Here is a 22476-nt window from a genome sequence, read left to right as displayed (position 1 = left end):
CGTTAGATCTTCATGCAATATTTTCCCCTCCGATGCAGCAAATTTCGGCGCGATGAAGCAATTTTTTCAACGGTTGCAACAAAAAACAAAATTTATAGCAAAACAAATATCTACGTCATCGTAGCAAAAAAAAACAAAGCTAATGGTGCGTGGTAGCAAAAGTCAAACGCCGGTTGTAGCAAATATCTACGTGACGTGGATGCACCTTTTTTAGTGAACGGTTGCAGCAAAAAATGATGCCGGTTGTAGCAAAAATTAACACGGTTATAGCAAAAGTAAATAACACCGATTGTAACGAAAATCCGACGAACTGGAGTTGCAACCAACCATGAATGCAACTTTTTTAGCGGACAGATGTAGCAAAACAAAACATTTGTAGCAAATATGACGCTGGTCGCAACAATTTTAGACGAAAAAAGTTGCATGTCGAGTCAGCGGACGCCCGCGCGGTCGCGTGCGGCCGACGCACCGGCCAGAAGCGTTTCCCTAATACTTAGGACACAACAAAACCGTTATTTTCTAATTTTGTTATGCCGTCACAACGCACGTGCATTTAACTAGTAGTTTAAAAAAAGTTTTAGGTCATTAAAATATATACTTCAACGTGATTTTTGATTTTTAACATATATTCCAAAGCACATTCAAAACATATACTTGATATAATGTTAATCATGTAATTAGAAAATGTGAAATGCTTATCAAAATATTGTAGATGTATAAGAAAATTGTAAAATGTGTATGAAAACAAGATGAGATCAAAACATATACTTAAATAAAGGTTAATCATGTATTTAAAATTGTTAAACATGTGCAGAAAATATTTCAAACTATACAATGTATATGAAAGAAATCAGACATGTGTAATAAAAAAGGAGACAAATAAAATCTGAAGAAAATTGGTGAAAATCAAAGAGAGGAAACATAAACTGAAGAAAAAATGAAAAGGCACCGGGAAAAACCAAATAAAACCATAGAAACCCTGAAGAAATCCGATGAAAAACTGTGACAAAACGACACACACTACAACATTGGGCCGAATACTGACACGTTGTAGGCAAGATTTAAAATGAATTTATACGGGCCACACAATCTAGCGGATAAATTGTTCATCTTTCTCTCTCTGGAAGCTTCCACGTAATATCACAATCCACGACAAACTGAAAGCGCAGTACACGTAAAAGAATGAAAAGAAAAAATATCTCTACTATTAAAGGAGATTTGATGGTCCATCATTCAACTCCCTTTATAATGATACATCCTTAATAACATTTTCAATTGCCAAATGGTGGATCCTCTATCGCAGTCCCTTCGTTCATTTTTACTCTGTGTTTTAGATTTCTCAAAAGTCAAACTTTATCAAGTTTCATTAAATTTATATTAAAAATTATCAACATTTAAGATATCAAATAAATATAATATGAAAATATATTCTATAATGGATCTAATGACATTGATCCTGTATTATAAATGTTAATAATTTCTTGTATAAACACGATCAAACACTTTGACTTCGGACAAATCTAATGCACAGAGTAGAAAGGACCAGAGGGAGTACTTATCAAAATAATTGATCATCACATAAAAGATCACACCCATGCCAAAGCGCAAGCGCACTAACCAAAACAAACCGTCATTTCTACATACTCCCTCCATTCATGTGTATAGGGCATTCACATAGTTTTAGGTCATTGATTTGACTAACTAAATATGTGTTATATGTAATCAAAAGAGTATCACTAGATTCATATGCAGATGTAGTTTTCAAACATATATTTGTTGTTACGCATAACACATATTTAGCTAGTTAAATTGTCGACTTAGAACTACGCACATGACCTATACACTTGGATGGAGGTAGTATATCATTGTTGGTTGTACAAGGAATTGTGGGCCGGTAACTAGAAACCCTAGCCGCCGCCAGGAGAGTCCCTTCGCCTCGTTCCTCCGGCGGTTCCCCTCCGCCGGCGACCTCGGTCGTCGGTGGTGAGGGGGGTTGCAGGATCTATGCGTGTGAATCGTGTAGTTTTCGTGTGTTCATCATCTTCGCTTCAGAGGCGACGATGGCGGCGTTGAGTAAAGAAGGTTCATATCTGTCCCAACGAGGCAATGAGTCCTATGGTTGGGGATAAATTTGGAAATCAGCCTGTTCAAGCAAGGATGGTGTGGCGGCAGCGGCATCCTCGTGGTGGATTTGTGTCCTCGGGCTCGGTCGTTCCGATGGCGTTTGCTCCAACGGCGGTGTGAAGCTTGGGAGTTAGTCCAAGAGCGGATGGAGATTGTGGTCTGCATCGACGACATCTGGAAGACGGAACGTGTGCTGGGTTCGTGGTTGATGGATGGCAGGTATGGTTTCGTCCTTCAGCGTCTTACTCGTGGTGGGGTGCCAGATCTGGAGATCGATGGCGTGTCCGGGGTGTTACCCCAGTCTGATTCGTTCAACGAGAATGGGTTCATTTTTGGTGAGCCCCCTTGGAGGTCCTCAAAGCTGCATATCAACGATGGGGACGCGTCGATCTCGGGTGAGGAGGTGATCCGTCATTTTTTCCTTTGGTGGCTACTGTGGTGGTGCCGGAGGCAGGTGACGAGCGTTGGTGTCAAGCTTAGCGATGTTCTGCTATCTTTTCAGTTTTGTCATGTTGGTCTTTACATGACTAGTATTTTCTTTTTTATGATATCAATGAGACATGTATTACCATACAAAAAAAGTAGTATATCATTTCATGAAAAAAAACATGCACAACCATACATGCTAAATCACTTGCCAAAACATCAATTAAGCCATGGGCCAAATCACTTGCCTAAACAACAATAAATCGTTCCATGGAAGATGAGAGTTGGTTGTTACTCCTATTGGTTCGATAAACCCTCGTTCTCTATTGAGGGAAATACTTACATATATTGTGATGCATCACCCGTTCTTCTTCACGGAAAACCCAATGCAATCACATGTAGTCAAGTGTCTCATCGAGTGAGAGGTAGTGGCACTGTTTGTCTTTGCAAATAGGTTTCCACATGCCATGCACTTCCCTTTTATTTCAATATCATCTTTCCTTTTCTTTGACAGAACTTTAACGTCCTCAAGGAACTGCCAAACTGCTGATATTTCTTTGCCCTGGTTACCCTCTATGGTGGATCTAACTCAACCACCACTTCCTGCTGATCTTGTGTTTCCGTGGCTTCATGGCGTCACGGACAACCATGGCAGCGGGTGGCGTCACGCCGGTGCCCCCGTGAAGCCATGTGCCCCCTTCTGGAAGCTCCCAAATGCAACGATGGCGAAGAAGGGCAAGGTGTCCGAGAAGAAGAACAAGGCGGTGGATGGCTCCTCTAGACAACCGAAGAAGAGACTTGCAGGGCATGCGAAGGATGCGGCGGCGACCGAAGCGCCGGCGAGCTCGCTTGCTGCGTCGGCGGCCGATGCGCACAATGTATTCGATGAAATGCCCTCAAGGTAAAATTTCGCCCACCTTTTTTATGTTGTTTTTTGAATGGATATATATGGATAGCTTATTTGTTTTGTTGTACATACTTTGTAGTTTTAATGATGAGACATATATGTCAACTATGGCTGTTGGCTCCAACAATTCTCATTGGTCTCAAACCAATGAGGTGCATTTCGATGATCATGAGTTTGAGGTGGACGAGGATGGTGAGGGTATCATGGTAAGGAAGAGCGGGCAACTACACCATGGATGAAGACGTCTTGCTATGGAGGGTGGCAGCCGAGGATAGGAAGGTGGCATTGGAGGAGAAGAAATTGGCCATGGAAGGGCGAACTTGGTTGTTGGAATGGAAGAAATACTTGATCTTCATGGACACATCTACCCTCGATGAAAAGCGAAAGGAGTACGTCAAACTTGCCAGTGAAGAAGTCTTGGTCCAAAAAGAGGCATGGGAGGCATGGGTGGCTTCGGAGCAACATGGACGACATAGGAGGCATGGATGGCTTCGGAGCTATAATGGGCGGCATGGGAGGCATGGGTGGCTTCGGAGCTATCATAGATGATATGCGTGGCTTCGGAGCTACCATGGGGGGCATGAGAGGCATGAGTTTTGTGTCTCTCATGGGAGGCATGGGAGCACCTCCCGGTGACATGGGTGGACGCATATCTTCCGGTGTGTCTCATGTACGTTCGCATGATGCCGTTGAAGATCTTGCCAACACCTTCCAAGCTTTCCACGACGATGCGGCGCGCGGCGATGAAGAAGAGGAGGAAGAAACGTCTTCGAATGAGGAAGAATAATCAGAGGAAGAGGAGGACGAAGATGAGGGGGATGCGGCATGATTGTTGATGTGCCATTTGTTTGTGTGAAGTTTTATGTCATGAACTTGGTTGGGTGATGAGATGTGATGTGGCATGTATTCGAACTTTTATGTCATGATGAACTTGGTTGGCTGATTTTAAACTATGCTATGTCTTGTTTTGATGTTTGAAATATCACCATATTGTCAAAAAAAAGATATGTTCCATACAAATGGAAGAGCTGTAGGTTACCGGCAAACAAATCATCAAACATTGCCATAAGATCCGCTTTGATGATATATGCTAAAATTCCGCCGGAAACCCATCAGGACCAGGGGCTTTGCCACTCTTCATTTCTCCAATCGCGTCAATCACCTCTTTCTCCATAAAAGGGGCAGATAAAGACTCATTATCGGCCTCTCCGACTTGAGGTATATCTGCCACCTGTTGCTCATCCATAGTCACAAAACTATCATGAGGAGCACCAAACAGCTTTTTATAATAGTTTGAGATGTACAATTTTAAGTTCTCATGCCCTACAATTGTACCCTCATCCTGCTCAAGTTGTACGATCCGCTTCTTCGTATGCTTGCCATTAGCTATTAAGTGAAAAAACTTTGTGTTATTATCCCCGAGCACAATGGCCCTAACTTTGGCTCTATCCGCCCACTTCATTTCCTCCTCTCTGAGGAGTACATGAAGTTTTTGTTCAGCCTCAAACCTCATATTTCGTTCGTATTCATCAAGCAAAAAGGACTCAGCCTTTTGATCAAGCTCATCTATGAAACTAATGAGCCTCTCCCGCTCATCTTTATAAGTCCCCGAAACATTCTTAGCCCAACCATGAAGGTATTGTCTAAGATGTCGTATTTTATTTTGCCAGCGATCCATATTGGATGATCCACCCAAGTTCTTATTCCATTCCCTCGCAATCATGTCCATGAAGCCCTCCCTTAAACACCAGCTGGATTCGAAAGAGAAACCATCTCTATTACCCATGTGCGAAGCATCCCCCGTATCCAACATAAGGGGTGTATGATCCGATATCGCCCGTTGAAGAGCACGCACAGTAACCAGAGGAAATTTCTGTTCCCAATCAATACTGGTAAGAACTCTATCCAATTTTTCAAAAGTTTGATTAGGTAAGGAATTAGCCCATGTGAAATTCCGTCCCGAGAGTTCGATCTCCCTAAGGTCAAGGCTCTCAATAATAGTATTGAACAAGAACGGCCATCTAGCATCAAAATTATCATTGTTCTTTTCGTGAGCCCATCTAATGATATTGAAATCACCCCCTATCAATAGTGGCAATTTCTCATCACAAATTCGAACTAAATCCGCCAGGAAATCAGATTTAAGTTCAGGTTGAGCAGCCCCGTAAACTGCTACAAGAGCCCAACGAAAACCATCCCTTTTGGATGAAATTCTAAATTTAACTGCAAAATCCCCCAACACAACTTCCCTAACCTGAAGTGTGTCACATCTGACGCCAAGTAGGATCCCTCCGAATCTTCCTCTTGGAGGGAGACAATGCCAATCGAAATCGACCCCCGCCGATAAATAACTTAAGAACTGAGATGTGAACTTATCTCGCCCTGTCTCCATAATGGCAATAAAGTCCAGCTGATGCTCCAAAGTGGCTTCAGCAAGGAATCTGGTTTTAGCCAAGTCACGTAGACCTCTGCTATTTCAAAATATTCCTCTCATCGTTCGTCATAGAATTTCTTAGCAGTCTTAAAACGAGCACTCCTACGAACTGCAGAAACCGGATAAAACCACTCCAATGAACTAACAGCTGTGTCGTTTTTGGAGTATCTTATTTTCTGTAGAGGGATTTCACTCTTTGTTTCGTGACAGGCTAACAGCTGTGCTTGCTGTCTCCAATGTTCAGGTGGAAACTGCAGAATCATATTTGCACACTCTGGAAAAAGCTGGGATCGTGATTGATATGCAGGTTAGATAAGCAAATATAAGGCTTCATACGTAGTCTGAGATCTCATGTTCTTTTTGTAGATCATCGAACACATGCCCTTTTGGTAGGTTTCATAGCAGAATGTTATAATTTTGTGCGCAATCTGTTTCACTTGAGAATATTGCTGTCTGGGGCTAACTTGTTCAGCCTACAGAAAACAGGGAAAACATGCATTCGGCCCATTAATACTTTTAGTTAATTAGTATTCCAGGTTTCATTGTGCCTTTTATATAACACTCCATTGCAGGAGCGCAGCGCAAAAATCTTGGATGACTCTAGTACATTGGCTAAAGGAGTTGATGGGGATTTCATTGCACCAGATAGCTTGCTGCAGGAGGTAGATTTTTTGTGTGTGCATATTATTTGGTTGAAACTGGAAGTTATCCTGAAACATTTGAAACCACAATGCAGGTTGTTAATCTTGTGGAGGCACCTGTGCCCATTCTTGGTCGATATGATGATTCCTTCCTAGAACTTCCGAAAGATGTTTTAACAACGGTATGCACAGAATCGGACGGCGATACCTATAAACTGCACTAAATTCTGCTGGTTCTGATGATGCAGTCGCAAAATAATAAATCCAATGATATGTTCTGTTGTTTTCAAAATTACTCAACTGAAAGGAATTATCTCATAATATGCATGTTCTCTAATGAAAATTACTCAACTGAAAGGAATTATCTCATAATATGCATGTTCTCTACAGGTTATGCAGAAACACCAGAGGTATTTTCCTGTAATCTCCAAGTCTACAGGCGATCTGCTACCATATTTTATTACTGTGAGATGGCTTCTGGACCTTTATATACTTCACAACAGGGTAGTGATTACCGTCTTTATTCTAATTCTGCGTTTATTGTTAGGTTGCCAATGGTTCTATTAGTGAAGAAGTAGTCCGTAAAGGCAATGAAGCCGTACTCAGGTTATAAAAAGCCCAATGAAAACTTTCTGAATCATTATTTTTCTGTGCAAATTTTCGTTTTAGAGCCAAAGTTTTGGCATGAGAAAATACTAGCATAGTCAAGTTACCAGCATTGTTTTTGAATTGTTCTTTTTTTTTACAAAAAAGAAGCGTTCTTTTGTTGTCATCTGCCCTTTTGTTTGGAAAGGGAACTTTAGTCAACTGTACATTCTGAATTGGCATGCAAATACAGGGCAAGGTATGAGGATGCTAAGTTCTTTTATAAGATGGATACACAAAAGAATTTATCTGAATTCCGAGGCCAGCTCAAGAGCATCCTCTTTCATGTGAGTTGTGCTTAATTTTCCTTTAGATTCTTGTGTTTTGCTTATTCTTATTCTATCTACATCGCATTGGATAGGAAAAACTTGGTACAATGCTCGACAAAATGGTGCGTGTTGAAAATGTTGTTGCGGAGTTGACCCTTGTTCTGGGAATAAATGAGAGGATGATCCCAGTTGTCAAAGACGCAGCTACCTTGGCTATGTCAGATCTTGCCACCTCTATTGTTACAGAATTCACTTCACTTGCTGGAATTATGGCACGCCATTACGCTTTAAGGGATGGTCTTCCAGAACAGGTTGCTGACTCTTTTCAAATGTGATACATTCTTGGCAGCTCTTACAGCAAGTCTAGTAGAACCCTCAAACCCTCAAATAACCGTTTTTTTACAGTTTTCGTCGACAAAACGACGTAGACTAGAACCCTTAAACCCTTAAACCCGTAAAAAAAATTAAAGGTCCAACCCGCAAACCCCTTCCCAGCCTGTAAAAGTAAGGGTTGGGAGGGAAAACTGCCCCCAACCCGTACTCCACTTTCCACCTCGCGCGGGAGGCAGCTGGTTCCCCGTGTGCGCGAGGAAATGCCTCGGCCGCCGCCGGCCCGCCTACCCCCGCGCTCCGGCCGCCGCCCCGCCTCCCCCCGCGCTCCGGCCGCCGCCCCGCGCTCCCTCCGCGCCCCGGCTGTCGCGCCCCCGCGCCCGCCCAGGCCGCCGTCGCGCCCCGCCCGCCCCGGCCGCCGTCGCGCCCCGCCCCCGCGCCCGCCGCGCCCGCCCCGGCCGCCGCGCCAGCCGCCCCTCCCCTTCCCTCTCCCTGCCGCAGAAGGAGCTCGCCGCGGCGGCGCCGCCGCAGCAGCAGCGCGCGAGCTCCAGCAGCCGGCGCGCGCGGTCCTGGCTGTATTCCGATTTTGAGGGTTGGGTTTGAGGGTTCTAGTCTTTGCCCCTGTTTTTCAGCCCTTAAAAGTGTCAAAAATGTGCAATTCTCAACCCTTAAAACTGGTTTTTGTTTTAAGGGTTTGAGGGTTCTACTAGACTTGCTCTTAATAGGGTAAGTTAAGCGGTTCCTCAACTTTGGCTGACTAAATTTTCATGTCAAAGATTGCGGAAGCACTGTTTGAGATAACACTTCCAAGGTTCTCTGGTGACGTATTTCTAAAAACAGATGCTGGTATAGTCCTTGCAGTTGCTGATAGGTACTTCCCTCACATATATTGCCATTGTTATTCAGATGTTAAATAAAAAAAAAGTTGTTAAATTTAGGAACCTTGACTCTAATAATGATATTTTTTCACAGACTGGACAGCCTAGTGGGTCTGTTTGGAGCTGGATGCCAGCCAAGTTCTTCGAATGATCCATTTGGACTGAGAAGGATCTCTTATGGACTGGTAAGGGAAGTTGAAACTGCATATATCATTGCATGTAAAATGTTCTCATAATATATGTTATACAGGTCTAAATATTGGTTGAGAACAAGAAGAACTTTGACCTCACGAAGGCCTTGACCTTGATGGCGGAGGTGCAGCCTATCAGAATAGACAGTGACATTATAAATGAGGTTGGTATGTATTTCAGATTCATCACTATGTAGTATGTTCATGATACATAGTTTTGGCAACCCTGATCAAACTATTCTTAGGTAGTACAATTTGTAACACGGAGGCTGGAACAACTTCTGGTACGTATCTCCTTGACCTGTCATAACAAATATAGTTACACAAGATTCTTGTATTCTACCCTCTCGGATGGAACCTATATGTGAGTAAATTGCATGTCCTTTTCAAATGACTTATTATTTCCTTATCTTTTATCAGGTGGATGAGGGAATTAACTGCGAAATAGTTCGGTCGGTGCTCATGGAGCGTGCAAACTGCCCTTATCTAGCATCACAAACGGCAGCTGAAGTAAGAAATCATATAGTGCTAAAACTTGAGATCCTTCAATTCTTATGAGACCTTCATGAAATTTATTGAAGCGTCTTGAGTTTTTTTGGTGATGATCTTGCTATGTGGACATTTCCAGATGGAAGCTTTTTCAAGAACCAAGGATTTCCCAAAAATCGTCGAGGCATATTCAAGGCCAGTTCGAATTATACGTGGAAAGAAAATTGAGTCTGCTTGGGAGGTACTAGCTGTTTTCTACGTCGATACGTATCGTCATTACAACTCAGAGTGCAGCTTGAATTATGAAGTAAGCTTGCCGATGTAGTATCCATCAATGGCCTGCCTCACCGCGAATGCGACACACAGGTCGATGCAAGCGTATTCGAGAATGACGAAGAAAAAGCCCTGTGGAGCGCCTACTTGGAGGTTGCCAATAAGATCCATACTGGTACACAAGCCTATCTTCATTCCTCAATGCGGCAAGCCTCAGATCCGCGGTTCATACAGCTCCGCTCACATGTGCTCTGTTCACCGCTCTTGCAGGCGTCGACGTCAAAACCTTCGCCGAGTCTTCTTTGCTCTTGATACAGCCCCTGGAGGATTTCTTCAACAACGTTTTCGTGATGGCGGTGAGCACAAATCTATGCATTTCAAGATCTCCTGATCCATTTCATTTTTACCATTAAAAGAACAGTGTATATATGCACATTTACCTTGGTTAATTAATCTTGTTTTTATCTGGTGATGCCCATGAAACAGGAAGATGAGAAGATCCGTAACAATCGCTTGGCACTGCTACAAAAGGTTGCGAGTCTGACAAAGGGGATAGCCGACCTCTCGGTTTTACCAGGGTTTTAGTTAGCCTTGGAGCGAGCAGGCGGTCGAGTTGGAGCGTGCGTCCCATTTTTGAAGTTGGAGCCAATTTCTTTTACATTTGTTACTGGTCATCAATTTTGGGGGAAATTACTGGGAGAAGAATGAGAATGTAATTACAAGGGTTTCTGTATTAATTAGTATGTTGTTTATGCCAGTTGATTAAATCCATTTTCTTCTTCTGTGTTGTGTTGCTGATATTATAATCTTCTTTAATTGGAGGGTGGTGAGCGAAAAATAATAATACTTATTTGGCATTCATCTAGATCTAATTATCTGGCATTCATCTAGATCTAATTATTTCATTCTTCTGTGTTGTCTTGCTGATATTATTATCCTCTTTGACTGGAGGATGGCGACCCAGAGAAATCCCGAGGGCAGCCATATTGAACTGTTGTTTGCTCCGGCAACAACACTTTTACCTATGTATGATATGGTTGCATGTAATATAAAAAGTGTAAGATTCTTCTTAACATTTATTTCTGTTGGACCTCCCTAATGTTGGATTATAGATGGGCTTAGACTCATATAAGACGATAATCCCTGGTTAATCTCTATGACCCATGTGAATGTACGACAAATGATGGAAAGTTTAGTATCATGCTGCTACAATAATAAGAGTAAGACTTCTTTATAAGGGCTGCTCTATCACTGCCATTGAAAGCTTGGGAAAATGAGTTGTACATGTGCTCCTCCTCCGCCGTCCGCCACGACTCACTTCCTCATGATGAGCGCGCGTGCCGCGGGTTGCGTGGATCCGGCCATTTGGTACTCCATTCCACTCATTATGCACGGGACTCTAGAAATGTTATGGCAATCATGCAACAAAATCACCATAGCATCTTTGAATCATTGATGATCTCTTGCTCTGGACAGGATGAAGAAAGTAGAGCATAAACAAGCCGTCTCCTTCCTATCTCTTATCACGACTACATGTGTTTATGTAATTCACCTTTATAATCGAACAAACGTTGGGTTATAATCATGAGAAATATTGCAAGTGCAGTAAAAGCAGGAAAAACACGTTCAGCCTTTCCTTATTTTCGGTTGAACGTTGTTGAAACGACTGTAAAGAAAAATAAACAACTGGAAAGAAAAATCATGATTTTACACTCTTAGAGCAGATTAATCTATACCAAATTAACTACGAGTAAATACATTTTCATAACAGCTGACTGAATATCGAAGGGTCTAAATTGTTTTTTATTCAGAGTTTGAAAAATCTTGAACAAAAATAGAGGGAAAGCTAGAGACTGCATTCGATGTTCGGAAAGTAACTGAGAGTTGTGTTCTACTGTAAAGATAAAGTTGGATGATGGAGATCAAGATCATCAGAACGCCCGTAGGAAGCGTTAAAACATTATTGGAACACAAACATGAAGAAAAATGGGATGTTTCTTACTTTCTCTGCAACTCTTTTTGTATCATCAGCGGGGCACTCCCAGGAAATTGAGACTGAGAATGAGGCACAGCCAGCACTGCATGCAAATATGAAAGGAAACTCCGTGTCATTCAAATCACATATATAGAGCAAACTGGATAAAGAAAAAAAATTATACAGTACAAAATCGAGTATGTACAAGGTAAGTAACCAACCTTTATCTTTATTCAGTTGACCGACTCAGCAACCCATCGCGGCGCACAGAATCTGGCCGCCACAGTATGGCCGTGTGGCAAACAAATTCCACACAGGCGGTTGCCCATCCGGGGTCCACGAATGAAGCTCAACCACCTCCTCATCAGCTGAATCGTTTGGACGCCCAATAACAATCAGCCGGTCACCACACGCTCGGAAACCCATGTCCCAGCAATATTTGTCCCACGACTGTACAGGCAATTTCCCAAGAGTGATCCACTTGTTGTCCAGCTTATCATACTGCTTCAAATCATTATTCTCACTGTAATCAGCAGCATAAAGCTCGTTGTTGACAACCGCAAGGAGCAGAGGAGCTCCATCGACTGTCTCGTTGAGCCCCTGAGACATGTTGTCGATGACCCTCCATGACCGCAGTTTCAAGTCATACTCCTCACCGCAAGTCAGCACCTCGTCGCTACTCCTATTACCACCGATCACATAGAACTTGCCGTCCATGAAGGCGCCAGAGCATCCGTACCTGGCCCTATTCATGCTGGGAAGGGGTGTCCAAGTATGTGTCTCCGAGTCATACATCTCTGCCGAGCTCAATACATTAATATGAGAAGGATCCATGCCTCCCGCGACGTACACCTTCTCACCGACACTTGCTGACCCAAACCCATACCGCGCAGTGTTGATCGCATCAGCATCAGCATCAGCCAGCCCTGTCCATGAATTGGTAAGGATGCTATATCTCAAGGCAACCCTTCCGTAGGCCCCAAACATCAGCAGTTCGGTTCCTACAGCCAGCGACTCCCAGACTCCTCTTTGAGCCGGTGGCATCTTGGGCACGTGGATCCAGCGCCCAGTGGACGGGTCATAAGCATCCCACTCCGTAACATTATTGCAAGAGAGGTAGAGCCAGTGCTCTGCCACCCCATTCTTTCGACGAAGGCGGTAGATGTCCCCGTTGCGAACCACCGAATTGAATTCACGGTTGAGGGAGGCGATGGAGGCGCCGTAGTCCCACCTGGACACAAGGTGGAGGCAACGGATGAAGAGTTCCCCACCTATCACATCAATGGTATTGCTCCACGAGACCACAGCCTGCTCCTCTCCACCCTCCACTACACCTGAAAGAAGTCATGAGTAATTTATCACCTCATGAATAAGCCACGGCGGGCTCGGTCGCGTGTGCTGGGCGTGTCGGGTCCGGCCCGTGGTGCATGCGCTGGGCGCGTGTGTGTGTGGGCTCCTGTGCGTGTGTTAGTTATACGGAGCGAAATGAATGAATCTATACTTAAAATATGTCTACATACATCCATATGTAGCTTATAATGAAATCTTTAAAATGTCTTATATTTAGGAACCGACGGAGCAGTACGCAGAGGTTGGGAGTAGTCCTTCTTTTTAAACAAATCTATATCATCTAGATAGTTGAATGCAGTCTCGATAAAACGACAAATATATTTACAATCTTTATAGTCTACTTCATGTGTTCTCGAGTGTTTGCTGTCTTCAAGGTAGATTTTGAAGTGCACTCTTCGCTTGGGAGACAGTGCTTCAATCGAGGCGGGAGTTACAACCGTTTGTTTACATATACTGCTTTCTTTCAAATTACAACATCAAAGATAGAAATTTATACGCAGCTCAACATCACAAAAACCGTTTTTCCATTTAATATGTTATTTCTGATGGACTTTCTTTTTTGACGAAAAAGGGTGTCTTCCGTTTTATAAAGCAACCGCACAAACATCGGACCACAACCAGGTTCAAAGTAAGGTTCAAAGAAAAGGAAAGAAAAGAAAATAATGCGACTGGTTCCTTTTTTCTGGTGCGGCCTGTGTTTTGGGCTGATGGAGCTACTTTGGTTTTCATTTCACCACCTTCTTAAGGCGGCTATGCATATGTACTCCCTCCGTCCATAAATATAAGATGTTCACTTATTTCAATCGAATGTACATAGACACGATTTAGTGTATTTGTTCACTTATTTCAATCGTCATATGTAATCTATATTAAAATATTAAAAACATCTTATATTTATCAATGGATGGAGTATTTATAACACAAGCCACCACCAAAAATCTACTAAATGTTTTATCCAAACGATTTGTTCACGTGGAAGACGGGTGGCGTCGTATCTTAGGGCTTTTGTTAATTATTGGTTTAATTTTTATAAAGATAGATCAATCCCTGGCCTCTACATATATGTTTGATTATTTAGTGATGGCAAGCAAAGTTAAGCATCGATGCTGAACAAATCGGCCTACATAAAGAGGGAAAAAAAGTAGGAGAGAAAACGCCGGAAACAATCGCCGTCGATGGATGTCACAGATGCGTCAGACATCCGCTACCAAAGCATGCACCATGTTGCCATGAGTCCACACACACTACCGCAGGAAACGATGGTTCGTATCTAGGGTTAATCCGTCGGTCATATTGATCAGCTGGCCTACAAAGTCTTTCTCCTAGTCCTTTCATCGGTATTTTTCTCTCTGTCATCTTTATCGGCGTTTGTTTTTGGTTTTCCGGTCTAAAATTGATTTATATAATCTGATCCCCAAACATGTCTGGTTTATATAATATAAGACATGTCATTATACAATGTAAAACATAGATTACAGTTTATATAATCTGACCTTCAAACATGTTCACCTAGATTATTTTTATAAATCAGATTATATAATCTATATTGATAATCCAGATTATTATAATCTATTATAATTCCAAACAGGCCATAGTCCCCTGGGCCCTAGGTGCGCTGTCGTTTGCGTATGCGTCGCGCTGTTGTGCGCCCTGCTCGGGAGTGGATCGTGCGAACGGGTCGTTCCCAACAATGCGAACGGGAGTGGCCCAAGTTTCTTTTTTTTTTCCTTTTTATTTACTAGACAGACTAGAGGGATAGGAAGGAGAGAAACCAAGAGGTGTTACGTACCTTGGGTTGGATAAGAAAGGACAAGCCTCCTGTGGTCTTCCTCTTGCTCAACAATGGTTATGCCATGATCCAGCATCTTGTTGCGGCACTCCCTGCAGGGCTCGGAGCCGACCCTCCTGTGGGTTTCGCAGACCAAGGCGCGGCACGGCTTCGGGGCGCCGTCGAGGAGGGGCCGCAGCCCGCCTGTCTGGTGAAGCTTCCTGACATCGTCAGGGCCGCCGACGAGGAGCTGCGGGAGGGAGAAGGCGCAGCCCCGAGCCGCGAGCAACGACTTGAGCTCGCTGCGGTGCGCTTTGCTCGTGGACACGTCGCGCTCCTCCATATTCAGGCCGTACCCCCTCTGCTTTGCTCGTGCGCAAGGCGTAGCGGTCGGCCGAGGAGCGCCCTCTGCGGCCTCCTCCGGCTCCGGCTGCAGCTCCTGCTTGCCGTGCGGCCGGGACGACGAAGAGCTGCCGCCGGGGTCATACATGTCCGGCGGCCTCATGGCCCAAGAAGAGTGTGGATATCTAGGGTTCCGACGGCCTCATGGCCGAAGAAGAGTGTGTGTGCCTATCTAGGGTTCCGGCGGCCTCATCGGAAGAAGAGTGTGTGGATATCTGTAGGGCTCCGGCGAGAGGAGAGGAGAGGGAGAGCAGATCGAAAAGAGGGGGGGTGTCAGTGGCTCTCCCTGTCTCCTCTTTTTCACATGGTATCACATGCGTCGCACTAGCTTTTGCCTCTCTCTGTCCTTTTGGTTTGGCCCAGACACTGTGCCTCTCCTGACATGCATCATGCATGCCCGTCTTATCCTTTTTATTTTATGCCTGCGTCCTTGTAAATTACCCATGCTGCGTTACCTGGGCGTCTCCGCCCAAACAGGGGACAATCTCATTGGATTCTTGATCCTACAAAAAAACACCATTTTTTCCAAGTTCATACAGTGCGTTCAGTTTGATCATACATGTAAACAATAAGATAGATGGAAAAATCTAAGTAAAGGCGCCGCATCGCGTCCTTGCTGTGCGGCGGGCTGACGTGCACAGTACATATTGGCAGAGGCGCAAAGTCACATTTGCATATGGTGTCTCCTTGTCATATTTTTGCACATGTCGGTGTGGAGCTATACTGTTTGTGCTAATCATTACAGTGCTGCACTACAGTATGCTTATTTTACTTTGCTACTCGCTTACTCGCATTTGCTAGCTGCATTTGTAAACGGGCATCATTTTTTTTACTATCATCTCTCAATCTGCATGCATATCAAAGATAGCTTTTTTGAAACAATGTCATAGGTGTACTTGTCAGTTTAACTATCTTGAATTGTCATTTTTATTATAAGTGATTGTCAAAAATGATTTGTTGTTCTTTGCTAGTTATAACTATGCAATTGTCCTTTTATTACGACACAACATAACAATCGAGGATAAAATTCAACAGATAAATACAGCAAACACCGTGACAACTTTTTTTTTACAATGACTCACAAGTTGTATGAGGCAATATGATAACGAGGTACGATTAAAATGAAAAGCATAAAAAATATATGTGGCAACTGCGATTTTATAAGCACCTACAACCTTTGTGAGACCACATGACAACTTAGTAAAATAAAAATGACAAGCACATCAAAACATTTTGAAGACTGCATTTGTAAGCATTGATAATCTTTACACGAAACGACATCAGAAAATATGGTAATTAAGTTATTTTTATTGGGCAAGTAGGTGGTTAATAATATAGCAAGTGATTGGAACAATGTGGCAATTACGGAAGAAAAAAAAGGTTTGTCGAAACATGTTGACATGGGATCTAGTTTTGAAGATCTTGTCGCGACAAAGCCAACGGTGAAAACAGATCATCAATTGAATTAACGGTTTTAAAGATAAAACACTTTAAATTTCAAGCATTGAAGAGAATCTTTGCGTCTATTTTTAGGTGCATGTGCATGGGAGGCGCCGCATCTGGTGTGTTGAATCAGCCTTTTTAACAGCGACATGCATGCATATTAGTATAAAAGCCGCCGTACGGCAACGCCCGGCTGCGGCGCCGCTCTGTAGCCGGGTCCAAGATAGATTACGAGGGGAGCAAATTTTATACCACCGAATTCATATTGAAATTTTTCCATACCAATTCAGTCATATAATTCATCGCAAAAAAAAAAAATCAGTCATATAATTTTTGATCCCACTACAATCGGGATTAACGTATGGTCAAATTTAAATATCAAGAAATGCAGACGTACTACATTTTGTAAAATAAAGGAAGTATATGCTGCACGAGAGGTGAATCTATCTGGTGCATGAATTAATGCATGGCTCGTCCTGGTCGTTCACATTGTCACGGCATTTATCATTCTACTATCCGGTGTACTACTTCTTTTAGGGCATCTTCAATGGTTGTAAGATAGTTGTTGGTAATTTTGACACATAGGATTTTTGATGATGTGTCATTGCAATAAATGAGGAAAGAGAACAAGGTTGTATGTAAATTAACCAACACCCTTGCACAAGCTCCAATGTAGAATGAGAAAGCACCTTATTTATTACCTCACATCTTATTGGACAAACTAGATACAACCCATTGGAGTAGTTGTATGTTAAGGTGTTGGCTGATGACATGGCATATTTTACCAACAAGCTAACCAACAAACTGTTGGAGATGCCCTTATATGGCTTAATCTTTCCTTGTCCAACATGTCATTACTCCCTCCGTCCAAATATATAGGACATACGCGTAGTTTTAGATCATTAATTTAACTATTTAAATATAATTTATTACGACATTTATCATTCTCCCTGCCCCATTGCGTGAAAAAAAAAATCTCTCCTTGTCCAACATGTACGTGTTCTTTTGAAGCGGGGCTGCAGCCGGCAGCCAGTCACATGCATCTGAGTGGCTGGGCAATAAGGCTCCGTCTTTTATCACGTTATTTTAGAAGTATTAACAATTTAAAATATAAATATGTCAATGCTTTATTTTTATGAGTTATATTTAAGTTTAATAATTTGAGATAATGCATGTATATGATTGGGCTAGAATATTTTTTGCCTATGATCATGTGCAAGGTTTATATGTTATTTAAGATATAACCTCATTCTCTTTCTTAATTAAGAGCATCTTTAAGAGTCTGTATGTTTAATAATTGGTATAAGTGTCCATGTGAGCAGCCAATAGCATATCATACAAGCTCTCCAATGGAGTGTATGTTAACCGTATATAAAATAATTAAATGAGTCCACTAAATGTTAAAAAAATGACCATGCTTGCCTTGGAGCTTGTGCCTGAACCGTTGATTCAAATTCATACGATTTCATTCTCTTTCTTTTTTTATTATGTGCCATGTCATTTACTTATGAGACGTTTTTGTCACCTATGAGGCGGGGTACAGACAGACCCACAGTACGAAATGACAACATTGGATCTGAACAATCTTTGGTACACAGACGAACCATTCGTCCTAGCCAATGATGTGGCACATGTTTTCTATGTGAAGAACATGTCTACCAAACCGAGAAAAAGAAAAGATAAAGAAGCGAATACATTATACGATGAGCCAAAACGCCACATAGTTCTTTCAGGAAAAAGAGACATCATGGGATTGGAGGGCAAGACAAACATGTCTGAAGATTATGGAAAGTTTCATCAAATTCCTCCATTCAAAGTCAAGGTTGACCCAATCACCCTGTTAAAGGATGAAGATTGTCCATGGTTACGGCGTAATAAGAAAAGAACACAATCGAAGAAATGAAATGCCTTTTGTCACAGATGAGTTTTTGTATGAAAAACCATGATACTTTGAAAGATATTGTCCGTTTTGTACACGAAGTGCATCCAGTTTTTGCCGTAACCCTCTCAACTTTTTAGCACATGCTATGTGGGTGAAATGATGAAATCATGCCAACTTTCAATCTTTTAAGAGTTCATTTGTAGTGCTTCTCAATTTCATTGTCATTTAACTAAAAAAAAAAATCAGTAAATGCATGAAAAATACCAAACGAAGTCAAAATTGTTGAAAATTGATGATGTGGCTTTGAATGACGCATTTTGTACACACACAAAGTCTATAGATCAAATAAGTTCAAAAAATGAAATCCCTTTGTAACACATGAGTTTTCGTCGTGATATTTAAAAAGAAATTGTCCGATTTGTACACGAAGTGCATCCAGTTTTTGCCGTAACCCTCTCAACGTTTTATCACATGCTATGTAGGTGAAATGATGATACCATGCCAACTTTTCAACCTTTTCAGCGTTCATTTGTAGTGCTTTTCAATTTCAGGGCCATTTAGCTTAAAGAATGAACTAGAATTTTTTTATGAAACTCTAGTAGCAAAAAGTATGAACTAAAAATAATCAATTCAAATATTTTGTTATGATCAACAAAAACAAAACTATAATATTCTCCAGTAGCAAAAAGAATCAACTAAAAGCTTTTACAATACTCTAATAACAAAAAGAATCAACTAAAAAGCTTTTATAAACCTCTAGTATTTTTGACACTAAAATTATATAAAATTTATGCAATTGGAATTATCAAAGTATAAACCTCTAGTATTTTTGACATTAAAATTATATAAAAATTATGCAACTAAAAAATAAATGTGAATTTATAGAGAAAATTGAACCTAAATTCAAAGTGCTAGTTAGGCACTTTGAATACAGGTTCAATTTTGTCTTTAAATTAGCATCTATTTTCACTTTTAGGCCCACATGCATGCTTTAGAGAGGAGCTCAATGTTGCAGCTGTGACGGGGCTTATAAACAGGTCCGGGCGCCCTTCGCTTGGCGAGGTGGGACAAATACCACCCTTTCGTCCCGGTTGGAACCACCAACCGGGACTAAAGATCTCTTCTTTCCGCCCCGAAAAGACCTTTAGTCCCGGTTGGCAGCTCCAACCGGGACGAAAGGGTGGCATTGGTCCTAGTTGGTGCCACCAACCGGGACCAAAAGTGTTCGCATATATGGCGAGACTTGTCGAAATTTCCCCCAATCTCTCCCATTTCCTCCAATCTCTCCTCGTCGTCGCCGTCGCTCCCGAGCCCGTCCTAACCGCCGCCCCCGAGCCCGTTGTCGTTGCCCCAAGCCCATTGTAGTCGCCGCCCCGAGCCCGTCGCCGTTGCCCCGAGCCCATCATCGTCGTCGCCCCGAGCCCGTCGCCGCCGGCCCGCGCCTCCACCTTGAGCCCGTCGTCCTCGTTGCCCGCACCACCCCGAGCCCGTCCTAACCGCCGCCCTCGAGCCCGTCCTAACCGTCGCCCCCGAGGCCGTCGTCGCTGCCCCGAGCCCATCGTCGTCGCCGCCCCGAGCCCATCGCCGTCGTCCCGAGCCCGTCCTATCCGCCGCCCCCAGCCCGTCGTCGCCGTCGCCCTGAGCCCATCGTCGTCGCCCCGAGGCCGTCGCCGTCGCCGCTGGCCCGTGCCTCCTCCCCGAGCATGTCATCGTCGTCGCCCGTGCCACCCCGAGCCCGTCGTCATCGGTCGTCACCGCTCGGAGCCCGCGCCACCTCGTGCACGTCGTCGCCCGTCGCCGCCCCTCGCCCGTCGTCGTCGTGTTTGTACATTTTAGTATATTCACTATGCATTTTTGTACATTTTCAAATATTCACTATGCATTTTTTTAAATTCACCGTGTATCTTTTCAGTTTTGTCATGTTGGTCTTTACATGACTGATATTTTCTTTTTTATGATATCAATGAGACATGTATTACCATAGAAAAGAAGTAGTATATCATTTCATGAAAAAAAACATGCACAACCATACATGCTAAATCACTTGCCAAAACATCAATTAAGCCATGGGCCAAATCACTTGCCTAAACAACAATAAATCGTTCCATGGAAGATGAGAGTTGGTTGTTACTCCTATTGGTTTGATAAACCCTGGTTCTCTATTGAGGAAAATACTTACATATATTGTGATGCATCACCCGTTCTTCTTCACGGAAAACCCAACGCAGATCACAACTATCAAGATCACATGTAGTCAAGTGTCTCATCGAGTGAGAGGTAGTGGCACTGTCTGTCTTTGCAAATAGGTTTCCACATGCCATGCACTTCCCTTTTATTTCAATATCATCTTTCCTTTTCTTTGACAGAACTTTAACGTCCTCAAAGAACTGCCAAACTGCTGATATTTCTTTGCCATGGTTGCCCTCTATGGTGGATCTAACTCAACCACCACTTCCTGCTGATCTTGTGTTTCCGTGGCTTCATGGCGTCACGGACGACCTCGGTAGCGGGTGGCGTCACGCCGGTGCCCCCGTGAAGCCATGTGCCCCCTTCTGGAAGCTCCCAAATGCAACGATGGCGAAGAAGGGCAAGGTGTCCGAGAAGAAGAACAAGGCGGCAGATGGCTCCTCTAGACAACCGAAGAAGAGACTTGCAGGGCATGCGAAGGATGCGGCGGCGACCGAAGCGCCGGCGAGCTCGCTTGCTGCGTCGGCGGCCGATGCGCACAATGTATTCGATGAAATGCCCTCAAGGTAAAATTTCGCCCACCTTTTTTATGTTGTTTTTTGAATGGATATATATGGATAGCTTATTTGTTTTGTTGTACATACTTTGTAGTTTTAATGATGAGACATATATGTCAACTATGGGTGTTGGCTCCAACAATTCTCATTGGTCTCAAACCAATGAGGTGCATTTCGATGATCATGAGTTTGAGGTGGACGAGGATGGTGAGGGTATCGTCGGTGCAACGAAAGGAAGAGCGGGCAACTACACCATGGATGAAGACGTCTTGCTATGGAGGGTGGCGGCCAAGGATAGGAAGGTGGCATTGGAGGAGAAGAAATTGGCCATGGAAGGGCGAACTTGGTTGTTGGAATGGAAGAAATACTTGATCTTCATGGACACATCTACCCTCGATGAAAAGCGAAAGGAGTACGTCAAACTTGCCAGTGAAGAAGTCTTGGTCCAAAAAGAGGCATGGGAGGCATGGGTGGCTTCGGAGCTACATGGACGGCATAGGAGGCATGGATGGCTTCGGAGCTATAATGGGCGCATGGGAGGCATGGCTGGCTTCGGAGCTACCATAGATGATATGCGTGGCTTCGGAGCTATCATGGAGGCATGAGATGCATGAGTTTTGTGTCTCTCATGGAAGGCATGGGAGCACCTCCCGGTGACATGGGTGGACGCATGTCTTCCGGTGTGTCTCATGTACGTTCGCATGATGCCGTTGAAGATCTTGCCAACACCTTCCGAGCTTTCCACGACGATGCGGCGCGCGGCGATGAAGAAGAGGAGGAAGAAACGTCTTTGAATGAGGAAGAATAATCAGAGGAAGAGGAGGACGAAGATAAGGGGGATGCGGCATGATTGTTGACGTGCCATTTGTTTGTGTGAAGTTTTATGTCATGAACTTGGTTGGGTGATGAGATGTGATGTGGCATGTCTTCGAACTTTTATGTCATGATGAACTTGGTTGGCTGATTTTAAACTATGCTATGTCTTGTTTTGATGTTTGAAATATCACCATATTGTCAAAAAAAAAATGTTTCAAGCGTCGGCTGCTCGACGCGCTGTAGTTTAGCGCGCCTGCTGAAGCGGCTCACACGCGTAATTTTTTGCGACGGCCGCTCGAGCCAGCACTCTCGAACACGCTAAAAATCCTTATATCAAAGCTGCAAAATATTTTTAATGTGCGCGACGGTTACGCAATTGTTGAAGATGCTCTAGCTAACTCGATGAAGTTCTTTTTGAAGGCCGAGCGGCAAATAGTCATGCTCATAATTAAGCTAGACTCTCGCTTTCCTTACGTGAAGGGCGGCAAA

General features: G+C 43.4%; 1 protein-coding gene and 1 pseudogene across 4 annotated transcripts; one reads left to right on the top strand and one right to left on the bottom strand.

Moving 5' to 3' along the window:
* Positions 1 to 3125: 3125 nt before the first annotated feature.
* On the top strand, positions 3126 to 10792 carry LOC123396831 (annotated as a pseudogene).
* LOC123397631 (F-box/kelch-repeat protein At1g26930-like) lies at positions 10737 to 15471 on the bottom strand. Of its 4 annotated transcripts, none has more exons than XR_006609990.1 (4): positions 14722 to 15471; positions 11804 to 12916; positions 11610 to 11685; positions 10737 to 11159 (listed from the first exon to the last, which is right to left on the bottom strand). XR_006609990.1 is itself a non-coding variant. In XM_045092166.1 (3 exons), the coding sequence occupies exons 1-2, from the start codon at positions 15203 to 15205 to the stop codon at positions 11829 to 11831; spliced, it is 1572 nt and encodes a 523-aa protein (XP_044948101.1). In that variant the 5' UTR covers positions 15206 to 15471; the 3' UTR covers positions 10737 to 11685; positions 11804 to 11828. The 4 variants fall into 4 exon arrangements, 1 of the variants encoding a protein (XP_044948101.1); XR_006609989.1 differs by having other exon boundaries at positions 10737 to 11075; XR_006609991.1 differs by having other exon boundaries at positions 10737 to 11006.
* Between the last annotated feature and the right edge of the window lie 7005 nt (positions 15472 to 22476).

This window comes from Hordeum vulgare, chromosome 5H (assembly GCF_904849725.1).
Source record: "Hordeum vulgare subsp. vulgare chromosome 5H, MorexV3_pseudomolecules_assembly, whole genome shotgun sequence".
In the NCBI taxonomy this organism is placed as follows: domain Eukaryota; kingdom Viridiplantae; phylum Streptophyta; class Magnoliopsida; order Poales; family Poaceae; genus Hordeum; species Hordeum vulgare.
This window is presented reverse-complemented; position numbering and strand designations above follow the sequence as displayed.